Source organism: Aquila chrysaetos, chromosome 4 (genome assembly GCF_900496995.4).
Source record: "Aquila chrysaetos chrysaetos chromosome 4, bAquChr1.4, whole genome shotgun sequence".
NCBI lineage: Eukaryota > Metazoa > Chordata > Aves > Accipitriformes > Accipitridae > Aquila > Aquila chrysaetos.
Genome location: NC_044007.1, coordinates 18,093,096 through 18,105,602, shown reverse-complemented (window position 1 = coordinate 18,105,602; position 12,507 = coordinate 18,093,096). Strand labels below are relative to the sequence as shown.

The following is a 12,507-nucleotide window of genomic DNA, read 5'->3' as shown; positions in this document are numbered from 1 at the left end:
AACAATTTATGAGTCAAACAGCTCAAGAACTTCAGTAAAAAAAACCCCAAACACCCCCCCCCAAATCAAAACAAAATTAAAAAAAAAAACCCAAACAAATTCAACCCAACCCCCCCCCCCCCCCGCCATCTATTATGAATAGTTCGTTCTCTGTTACAATGAAGTCAGTATAATTCTTGAAAAGTGCAAGCTGGATACTAGCTTAAGCATTAACAGAATTGTTGAACAAGTTCAATGTAAGTTTTATTTACTTGTATATGTTAAAACATATAATGCATAAACCAGAAAATGAAGAGCTTAACTTCAGATTCTAGGTAGCGTATGAAAGTTTGGCCACTGTGAAACAGGATTTTTTGCTTTTCAGAGTTAACCAATTTGCTCTAGAACCTGCCTGAAAAACAGTGCATGATCCTCACAGTATCATTTTTACAGTGACTCTTTTCTTCTCTTTCCAATGTATTTAAGAACACAGTGTTCAGTAATTTCAACGTGGGCCTGAATGGGACTTTTGTTTATGTAGAGTACAAAATTCACAAAAGAATATTACTTTTTTTTCCCCCAGTTATCCTATGAATAGCATTTCAGATCAGGATTTGTCATTCACTTTCCATGCTTGCAAGCAAAAGGGATAGTTAAAAGACAGTTCTAATATTACAGTAAAATAATTAAGATCCTCCCCTCCAGTTCAATGTCATTAAAAGACAATACTTTTTTTTTTTTAACACCAGAACATATGTATGCACTGGTACTACCTGTTAATATGTACAAACTGTACATTTCTGCAGAAAGTTACCAAAATTAATGTGCAAAGTAGGCTGTCTACAACCTTGAGGAACACTAAGGTTTTCTTTTTTTTTTCTTTTAAAGTAAAAAAAAAAGAGGTTTCTCTGTGCTTTTCACCGGGTTGACAAGTATAAGCCTTTTTTTTTTTTTTTGTAAATCTGCTTCTTCAAGTCAAACAAAAAATTCATTTTAGTAAATAGATAATTTTAAACATCGTGCTCATTGTTTATTTGTGAAACTAATCTAAGTCTTTCTACCTCACCTAAAATTCACAGGAAGATTCAGAAAAAAATAACATGATTTTAAGACCCACAAAAATACGAGATTTAAATTATTAATTTGGTTATTTTCTCATCTTCACAACTGAAATGAGTTTAAAGCTCATCCTCCAAAGAAGAAACATGGTTAAAAAAAGCAATTGTCCATTTTTATTTTGTTTACATTGCACTGAAAATTTACATCATACTTTTACAAATCCTTTTTCATAAAAATATACTTCTTTACAAAAGTGTATGCATTAATATAAGAGGAGTAGCCAGTTGCAGAAGAAAAATTTTAAACGATCTCAAATGTATTAACCTTAACATTAATGAATGAATCATAGTTATTGCAGTCATTTGAATAAACAAGAATAAATAACAACCAATGGTATAAAATATAAAACAGCATCCTTTTAGTAGAATACAGTTTGACAGAGTTGTATGAATATTCAAAACAAAGTGTTGTAAAATGGTTTATAAGAAATTCATCAAACATTATAGAAATCCAAGCAGCAATCCTGGGTACAATGATTTTTGGTAGGCACTCTCTATTACGGTAATAAAAAGTTTAGATTTTCACAGAATTATTAATGTCTGAAAGGGACAATAACAGATAATTCACACTGGCTAACACACAGCATTTGTGAGTCATGCTATGAATGGAAGACAATGACCTATCAAATAAATTACTGAGTTGCCACTGAATAATTCTGATATGAAATAACTGTAAAAGTAAAAATTACATTTCCTTAGAAGTGATTCTGGAATGTCTAAAACTTGTATCTGAGGGCTGTGGAATCTGAATTGTCCCTAAAATGAATGGATTGTCCCTAATAAAATCATGGCTTTATATATATATATATATATTTTTTTTTTAATATTTTTGTTTTCATTGCACTATGGTAATATATTCAATTTTAAATCATTAGCTGTAAGAATTTGTTTCCATAGAGTATGGAATATATAGTTTAAATAGATGTGAAAACAGTATTTCCAAATTATAACTTCCTCTTGCCTTGTAGGTCTGATCCAAAGTTCACTGAAGTCTGTTGGAATGCATCAACTTCAATGGGATTTCACCATGCTTTGTGCATGCATTTTGACAAAATGCTGAAGGAATAAACTGATGTGATACAGTTTAGATTTAACTAGCATGGGTTGAAAAATGGACTCTTGAATTTTTGATATATGGATTTGATTACTAATATTACTGTAAACTGCACTTTTTAATTGGAAATAGAATGAAATTATGTTTTCACATTTGAAAAAAAATGTAAGATGGTCACTCTTTTGAATGATCTTCAGCAGTAAGGAACATAGCCACATGACAAAGGTCAATTCACACTAGCTTCTTGATTGCAAAAATTGTCTAGTTGTATGATTGACAAAAGAAATGTAGAAACATTACCATTTTGGGGTATTGTTAACGGAAACAGAGAAAAGGAGCTTGACTTGGAACATGAAAAGGAAGCAAGATGTGAAGCAGGAAAGGAAATTCATTAAATAAGAACATGACATTTTAATTTTTCTTCTGTGACGTGAAAAGAGTAAGTTGTACTTGCTGATTTCTAAATAGTACACCCTGGACTTAAAAAACTAACTGTTCTGAGAAAAATAAAATACTAAACTGGCTAAATAAATGAAAAAAAGGTACAAAGTCATGAAAAGGATGTAGCATATGACTGTTAAAGAGAAGTCAGTGACCTATTGTCTCCTGTAAGTATAGCTCTTATTTTCTACCTATATCTTTTTTTTAACCCAGTCCCTCTATTATAGTTTTTATAAAGCACAGAAATACTGATAGTGGATGCTCCTCCAATATATGCAAATATGTTTTATGTTTTAGAATAACCTCCTTTTTTAAAAAAGCAAATAAACTGTGAGTAACACTCATGGAGTGCAGCAAAATTTTTTAAAACTCTCCGTGGTACACACGAAGAAGAATTCTGATCCAGTTTATGAAAAACAAAATCAAAACAAAATAACCACAACCCATTCTTGTCTATCATCCTCAGGAAAAGGTGACCCAGTATATCCTGAAAAGTGTGCTTTAATTTTTTTTTAATTTTTTTTTTTTTAATCAGTGAACTGTGTGTGCACTGTGTTGTGTGTCAATTCCAGACTTTGAAGACGTATCATTACCACATTATACCATTGTGCAAACGGTGTTCAAGTTGGGGTCAAATCGTACTGCTTTCCCTTCCACGGACTTTGCATTTGTGTCATACATGGGGTTTTCAAAAGCAGCTTGTCCATTATTATTTTCATGTACAGAGCATCCTGTATACTGTGTTTTAGGTGCAGTCCTGTAGAAGAAAGACAGAGTATTTGTAACTAACTGCAGTTTTCCTCACTGACTCTAAAGTGGTTTAAGAATATGAACAGTATTTAGCTCCCAATTCCAATTATGTGAGCTAAATACAACATCTCATTTTTTGTACAGTATCTGTGCTAAGAATTAGTACTCTCTTTATCAAAGTTTAAGGGATTTATGATTCATTTAAAATGGTGTTCACTTAAAAAATGAGGTAACAGCCTGAGAAGAGGTAGGTATTTCCACTTGGATGATCAGATGGTAAATAGTTAAGAGTACAACAAAATCTTGTAAAGATGCAATAATTCCCCAGCCAGGTGACTGAGATTTTCTTTTTCCCTTTGAAGACTCAACAAATTTATCAAGAATGAATTTATAGCTGAAACATTTCCTTTTTGATTAAATAACTCAAAATATCAAAATTCAATCCCTTGAAAACATTTCATATATATTGTTATGCAAAATGCATACTGTATTATAAATCATCAATATGAAATGTAAAGACAAGTGCTTACAGCATACAGTTAATAACAAGTGTAGAAAAAAATTACGTGAGCATTTTTTCATATTCTGAAGCAGTTCAAAAACAAGTGGTAACATTTAAAAATCATGTTACATGTTTTAAACTAATGTTATCCTAGTGAGTATATTACAATTATTATTGTCAGGCTACCAGATGTAAATCACCATTTTGACAGTTAGTAGGCAATGAATTGTCTTGTCATTAAAGTGATTAAATTTTCTTTAGTTATCTAATGCTTGAAAGCTATAGGAAAAGATTACTTGACACTAAATCCAAAGAACTAATACTGGTATCAGTAACATGAACAAAACTGTTGAACTTAGACTAATGAAATTGAGAAGACTGGTGGCTATGTAAGGTAATTGCATATGAACTAATAATTTCATATGCAGAAAGAGTTCCACAATGAAACTTCTCAGTGACATAATACTTGCATATACTTGCAAGCCAATAAACACAGCAGGCATTAAAACAAATTACTCAAGATATGACTCATAATTCTGTCACATGTAAAAAAATAATACAGGCAATCTACTGTAAGTACACACAAAGTCTATTAATTATATTATTTCCCATATGCCATTAATTTATAGCATCTATTTTGGTATCATAAAGAGAGAAATTTATAACATTTTAAATAGGTAGGAATGAAAGTATAGCACAGTACAATAAACTGATCTCTCAGTATGCCAGACCTTAATGGAGGTAGGAAGAACTGTCTATGTGCATATTTTGCAAATATTTTGTGGTTTTACAGAAAACTTCATTTACAGTAACAAAGACTGAGGGCAATAAAAACACCAAGTCATACAGGAATTCTATATACTTAATTTGTACTTACCTTTGTTTATAAAGATAAAAGCCAAAACCAGCAAATATAAGGGCAAAGAAAGGCACAAGGATAGCAATGGCCACTGAGCTACTGTTTGTACCATGTGGTTGATTAGAAGAATTTGAACCCTCAGATATGTTAAGACCTAAAAAGAATAATAAGAAAAAAAAAGTAATATAATATATGTGTCTCTTCCCCCCGGCACATACTACTTCATAAACTTCAGAATTCAATAACACTTTGTGATCGGGTCATCATAATATGTTCAGCTGTATACATACAGCTGTATGCTGAGCCCACCTGGAAAGTAAATGTAGTGTGGTATACCATATTCTGATTAATAAGTGGATGCAAAATGTCAGGAGAGCAATACATATATGCTGGTACAGTAAATATCTTACTGCATAATTCTGTATGGGATTCAAGTTTTGGATGTTATTAATACACATTAACATACTGTGTTACAAAAAGTCAAAATTATAATAACATATGTTTGATCATATTACTGATTATATTTGTAATGTTTTATTATTCAAGAATTCCGTATTAACTAAATTCAAATTCTTGTTGAAGGAGAAATAACACTGTTCTTAAAACAGTAACAGAAAAGTAACTGAAGTTCTTTTTCTTAAAAAGCACAACAGAATGTTGTTACTAGAGCTCTGTTACCAGAGCTGTCTTCTCCAAGAAAGGATAAATAAAGATGTTAGTCTGGTGTAGAACTGAATGTATAGAACCAAGAAGTCAATTTTTAGGAAATAAGTGCTTATCAAGTTTGTAAGATTTTGTTCTTCTTAAAAGTAACATTAAGATTTACTTGCAAATATTTAGCAGTTTCACTCTTCTAGCAAATGTTCAGGTGAAATGTTGTTTCAGCACCCTGAACAAGAGATCAGTTTAGCAGAGCATTCTATAACATGGGCTTTCTAGTTATCAAGATGTGAAACTAAATGTATTTTACACATACTCATAGAAAAACATTTCTCAAAACATTTCAAATGTATAGCTATACTAAGAAGTACATTGTAAGGCATCTATAACTCCTTACCACTTCTGACAAAACACTCTTTGTAAGTACTACTTAAATGAGATTTTAAAGAAATGAACATCTCAATATTCTATGAAATGTCAATACTCGTAACATCCTGCAGATACCCTTATACTGCTGGACAAAATAAAACAGAATATGGAACAATGAACTGGCAAAAACTTCGAATTTGCTAAATACCTAATCTTTGAAGTCCAAATTGTCCGTAATCTTTACCCTGGATGAATCCTTGAAAAACATATGTTGCTCCATCAGGTTCAGCAGAAACCTGTAAACAAAAAGTACTCTGAATTAAATGGGGAAAATTTTGTTACAAGTATCTATTTTGAAGAGAGAGATCCTAATATGCTTGACTGGTAGCTGTTATTCCCCATTACAAACACTCTTTTTTTTCTAGGAAGTCTATAAAGTTTAAAAGAAAAGACAGAACTGTTAAAGGCACAAAGACATGGTGGCTTATGGTCACATATACTACCTTATACTAACTTTAGGTGTATTATTTTTTTAAACTAACAAAAAGTTTCTGGCAATTCAAGATTTCAGTATTTCTAAGCATCTTATGTACTTCATAATTATCTGATTTGTTTAGGAATTAGATGGCAAAAGTTATATTGTAGGTAATCCAAAGGATGCAAGTATTGAGGTTTTAATAATTACTTTAAAAATAAATAAACAAGATCTTGCATTCAACTGACAGTTAGTTCCTTTGCTCTTTCTCAGTGCTTATCCCAATAATTACTTAATTATACAGCTGTAGACCAGAAGAATATTGAACGAGGCTTTGGTACAAGAGCAATATATGCTAGTATAAACTAAAAGACTTGTGGGAGGGAAGAAAGGGTTGTAATCCTATGAACATCTCCTTTATCAGGGTAAGTACATTCTAAACAAACACACTGTATTCAAATTTACAGGTACTTGCTTCCCAGGGTAGTTATTAGGTTTAAATTCAGTGGTCCCGAGGCAGATTCCTTCAAGATATTCCCTTAAGCTTCCCTTTCTCAAGGTAACTATGTCTTCAGCAATGACCTGAAGCTATGTTTTCACTGAAGAAAGGGTGCATTTCTCAGGTGAATTTCTTACTTTGGGGTAAAACAGCCTGTTTGAGGTGTTCCAAGATTAAAAAAAAAAAAAAAAAAGAAAATGGTCAAATAAGAACAGTATGTAAATAGCATATGGAATGTAGGGACTGTACTGTGTACTTTTGTACATTTAGAAGTCTGAAAGTCAATTTCTTGTTTTTACCATATTTTTTCACCACAGGAGCATGCTCATGAAGCCTGAAGTTTGTATAAACCAAGGGAGTGAAGCCCTTTTACCAGCATATTTACTGTTTAAGAGGTTTAGGGTTTTTTTGCTTTGGTTCTGGTTTTGCACCTTTTTTAAAATTATTATTGAAGTAGTGCCACAAGTTATACAAATATAAATTTATGCATACACTTCAATATGCACCTCTTCTCTTCTTTAGGCATGTGCACCCATATTGGTGTCCCTGTAGTGCTTTACCAGTAGGTGAAACATAAGAAAACAGACAGATTCCTTGAAAAATGAGACAGTGTAATAGGGATATATGAGTGTTTATCATAATCCAAATTATTTTAGGCCCTTTCTTTTCTGAAAAAATCTACTTTATTCTATGACAAATAAAGTGTCTCAGGCCAACACACTCAGTTTTTTCCAGCCTTAGCATTATCTTGGGTGATGTTTGTTTTTCCTGTCTATTCTCTGAATGGATTTCCCTCTCATGGTTTAAACAAGTCCCAGCCACCTGGGCTGTTGCTTCTTTTTACCCCTCTCCTTCACCTTTCCTCCTCTCAGTTATGTGCACCCTTCTTCTCCCTTTTAAAGAATAAGCTCAGTCCCAGAACCTCCAAGGGGCTTAACGCTTAATTGGAGCAATCTATTTTGTTTTCCCCATACATGTAACAGTTTAGCTTTTTCATGGCATTTCTAAAAATGTCACTAAAAGTTAAAATATCACTGCTAGCCTAATGATAAAAATTGCTATTACATTAATATTATATATTATAATATTATTTGAAATTGTTATTATATTATCATGATGATAGAATTTCTCAGTATATTGGAATAAAATCCAAAGTAAGAGAAAGGCTTCTGTGTTAACATGCATTACAATTGTGCCTACACATTATGACTATTCCCATATTTTCTCTCAGACCGATGTCTCCTATATCTTACAATACAATTTGCATTTCATTTAATGAATCAGCATTGCTAACAAGTTTCCTATTGATATGTCTCAGGATTTGGGGGGTTTAGAACACCAGCATGATTTCAAACAACAAAAAAATCTTTCTCTCTCTTTTGTAGCAGAAATATACTCACAAAACCATCCATAGCCCATTTTTCCTCTTTCAACTTGCTCACAGATGTATGGGAGGGTGCTTTAATGAGATATATGTGGAGCATTAGCCGAGCTTCCTGGCTTTTATACACTCCTGTAGAATATAGTTTTAAAAATTTATATTTGTGTTGAGCAGAGAAATAATTTCATTTTTAAGAAGAAGTATTTAATCTCTTGCCTTAAAAAGGGAAAGCAGGAAGAATAGGTAGCATTGTTACCAACATTTTAGTTTAGCAAGATGCATTATTTTGTGAAATTATTTCAATTATCGTAGGATTTTGATAGAAACTGGTTTTAGCTTACCCTGTAGAGAGGACAGAAGGGAACTCTTATAGACACAGCTGTTACTTAACAGTTATGGTAACAAACCTTAGACAGAACAAACGTTGACAGTAATCTGATTTGACATGGAAAATACTGTTCTGAATCAGGCAGAGTGTATTTGAACCTCGCATACCCACTTTCAATATTTGTAATTCAGTCATCAGTTAAAGAAGGTGATAATAGCAACTTCCACATCAAAATTCTCTTCTAAAAGCTGGTGCTAAATTAAAAATTTCTAGATTTGAAAATAGAACAAAAAATTGTTCTTCATCAGTCAGTATTACGACACAGTTTCTTCCACACAATAAGACTTGTATATAGCCTTATTTACTTTGTAGGCATAATTAATTGACTCATTTTCATTCCTGCAGAAGAAATGTTTAGAATCCAAACACCTTTCTTTGTTAATTTGGAGAATGAAAATAAAATATTATGAGATGCTTAGTGATTTAATCTTCCATTACAAAGACAGTCAAGATACAGTCAAGATTTTTTTTCCCTCACATTTTTAAACATTGTTATCAATTAATGGTTTAAAACTTCACATTTTAAATAGAAGACTTGTCTAGTATGATCATTGCCTTTCTGGCAGAGCACTGATATTACTGTTCATTACATATGAAGTTTTCTATTTGTAGAATCACGCAAGGTTATACTGCACTTTATATTAACAAAAGCTAATGATGGCTAAAACTTAAACAGTAACAAAACTAAAACCAAAACCAAGTAAAAGAAAAAAACCCAACCAAATAATTATACTTCCACCTCCAGAAAATTCCACCAAACTGAAATTAAAATACAGTGATTTACTGACATAGTACATCACAGAACAGACTTCAAACTGTAAATGAATTAGACTTAAATACTGACTTTCATCCCTCCCTTTAATTTTTTAATTTTTAGTGACTAACAAATATGGATGACTTCAGACTACAATTAGTTAGTATGTGTTAGCTATGCATGAACAACACTGGATTTCTTTTTATTAACTGAAAATTCCAGTAATATACCATTAAGCTTAATTTTGGTCACTTCTTATTTTTATGTTCATCCAAATTCTGTGATGTGAACAAGAAGTGAAAACAGCAGTGAAGTGTAGGAGAAGGTACTGGCTCTCTCTATTGGCTTTGTGTGGCTAGGTTTCATTAGCAGGGGGGCTACAGGAGCGGTTTCTCTGACAAAATACCAGAAGCAGGAAAAGCCAGATGTCTGCTGGAAATAAAATACAATACAATAAAAAACAATAAAATACAATATGGAGAGGAAACAGTCCAGGAGGATCCTGGAAGGCAGCCTTCTGACACAGCTGCAAGGGAGCCAGCGAGGGAAGATGCCCTGCTGGACCTGTCGTTTGCAAACAGAGAAGGACTTGTGGGTGATGTGATGGTTGGAAGCCATCTTGAGCACAGTGATTACGAAATGATAGTTTTCAGTTATTGGAGAAGTAAGGAGGGGGGTCAGCAGAACTGCTACCTTGGACTGCCAGAGGGCAGACTTTGGCCTGTTTAGGAGCCTGGTTGATGGAGTCCTTTGGGACGCAGTCCTGAACTCAATGATCTTAAAGGTCTTTTCTAACCAAAACAATTCTATGATTCTGTGAAGGGCAAAGGAGTTGAGGAAGGCTGGACATTCTTCAAAAAGAAAATCCTAAAGGCGCAGGAGCAGGCCGTCCCCTTGTGCTGAAAGACGAGCCAGCAGGGAAGAAGACCGGCCTGGCTGAACAGAGAGCTTTGGCTGGAACTCAGGAAAAAAAAGAGGAGCTTATGAGCTTTGGAAGAAGGGGCAGGCCACTCAGGAGCACTACAAGGATGTTGTGAGGTTATGCAGGGGGGAAATTAGAAGGGACAAAGCCCACCTAGAACTTAATCTGGCTAAAGCCGTAAAAGACAATTAAAAAAAGTTTCTATAAATACATTAGCAACAAAAGGAAGGCTAAGGAGAATCTCCATCCTCTATTGGATGCGGGGGGGAAACATACTGTCAAAGGATGAGGAAAAGGCTGAGGTATTCAATGCTTTCTTTACCTCAGTCTTTAATTGTAAGACCAGTTGTTCTTGGGGTATCCAGCCCCCTGAGCTGGAAGGCAGGGACGGGGAGCAGAATGAAGTCCCCATAATCCAAGGTGAAATGGTTAGCAACCTGCTACACCACTTAGACATGCACAAGTCTATGGGGCTGGATGGGATCCACCCACGGGTACTGAGGGAGCTGGCCCGAGTGCTCATCAAGCCGCTTTCCATCATTTATCAGCAGTCCTGGCTAAGGGGGGGGGGTCCCAGTTGACTGGAAGTTAGCAAATGTGATGCCTATCTACAAGAAGGGCCGGAAGGAGGATCCAGGGAACTACAGACCTGTCAGTCTGACTTCAGTGCCGGGGAAGATTACGGAGCAGATCAGATTGAGTACCATCACACGGCACGTATAGGACAAGCAAGCGATCAGGCCCAGTCAGCACGGGTTTATGAAAGGCAGGTCCTGCTTGACTAACCTGCTCTCCTTCTATGACAAGATGACCCGCTTAGTGGAAGAGGGAAAGGTGGTGGTTGTTGTTTACCTGGAATTTAGTAAAGCCTTTGACACCATTTCCCACAGCATTCTCCTGGAGAAACTGGCTGCTCATGGCTTGGACGGGTGTACTCTTCACTGGGTAAAAAAATGCTGGATGACCGAGCCCAAAGAGCGATGGGGAATGGAGTTAAATCTGGTTGGTGGCCCGTCACAAGTGGTGTTCCCCAGGGCTCAGTGTTGGTGCCAGTTCTGTTTAGTATCTTTATCAATGATCTGGTCAAGGGGATCGAGTGCACCCTCAGTAAGTTTTCAGATGACACCAAGTTGGGCAGGAGTGTTGACCTCCTTGAGGGTATAAAGGCTCTACAGAGGGATCTGGGCAGGCTGGATCGATGAGCCGAGGCCAGTTGTGTGAGTTTCAACAAGGCCAAGTGCTGGCTCCTGCACTTGGGTCTCAACAACCCCATGCAGTGCTACAGGCTTGGGGAAGAGTGGCTGGAAAGCTGCCTGGAAAAAAAATGACCTGGGTGTGTTTGTCAACAGCCAGCTGAACATGAGCTGGCAGTGTGCCCAGGTGGCCAAGAAGGCCAATAGCATCCTAGCCTGTATCAGAAATAGTGTGGCCAGCAGGATAAGGGAGGTGATTGTCCCCCTGTACTCGGCACTGGTGAGGCTGCACCTCGAATACTGTGTTCACTTTTGGGCCCCTCACTACAAGTAAGACATTGAGGTGCTGGAGCACGTCCAAAGAAGGGCAATGAAGCTGGTGAAGCTGGTTTTCTGTCAGGACTTGTGACCCTGTGGTGGTCCCATGCTGGAGCAATCTGTGCCTGAAGGACTGCACCCCGTGGAAAGGACATGTGGAAAGGACCTATGGTGGAGCAGTTTGTGCAAAACTGCAGCTTGTGGGAAGGACCCACAAATTACAGAAGTTAATGGAGAACTGTCTCACATAGGTGGGACCGCATGCTGGAGCAGGGAAGAGAGTGAGGAAGAAGGAGCAGCAGAGACTATATGTGCTAAACTGACTGCAACCCCCATTCCCTGTCCCCCTGTGCTGCTTGGAGGGGAGGAGGTAGAGAATTTGGGAGTGAAGTTGGGCCCGGGAAGAAGGGAGAGGAGGGGGGAATGTGTTTTAAGATTTGGTTTTATTTCTTATCACCCTACTCTCATTTGATTGGTAATAAATTAAATTAATTTCCACTAGTCGAGTCTGTTTCACCCATGACGGTAATTGGTGAGTGATCTCTCCCTGTCTTTACCTCGCCCCATGAGCCTTTTGTTGTATTTTTCTTCCCCTGTCCAGCTGAGGAGAGGGAGTGATAGAGCAGATTGGTGGACACCTAGCATCCAGACAAGGTCAACCCACCACACTCTCCAGTGAAAAAAAAAAATAACTAAGGGTGCACAAAAACACTAGCTAACACAGTAGCAGAAGGAAGGAAATATGCAGGTACTTAGTGCTTTTAGCATCTTAAGGTAGAGAAGGAAGAAATGCTGGCACAACCAAATAGCTTAATATTGGACTGCAGTGCTGCAAAGAGATGATC

At 35.9% G+C, this 12,507-nt stretch overlaps 1 protein-coding gene across 4 annotated transcripts in view; it reads right to left on the bottom strand.

The window, feature by feature from the left end:
• Nucleotides 1-1,263: 1,263 nt before the first annotated feature.
• The window catches only part of CSMD3 (CUB and Sushi multiple domains 3), a 756,594-nt gene continuing 745,350 nt past the window's right edge, over nt 1,264-12,507 (bottom strand). For all 4 annotated transcript variants that reach the window (XM_030011520.2, XM_030011521.2, XM_030011522.2 and 1 more), the window contains 4 exons: nt 8,107-8,219; nt 5,941-6,028; nt 4,722-4,857; nt 1,264-3,349 (listed from right to left, as the gene is read on the bottom strand). In XM_030011520.2, coding sequence (XP_029867380.1) covers nt 3,190-3,349; nt 4,722-4,857; nt 5,941-6,028; nt 8,107-8,219 — 497 coding nt within the window. In that variant the 3' untranslated portion in view covers nt 1,264-3,189. The remainder of the gene's footprint in view (nt 3,350-4,721; nt 4,858-5,940; nt 6,029-8,106; nt 8,220-12,507) is intronic.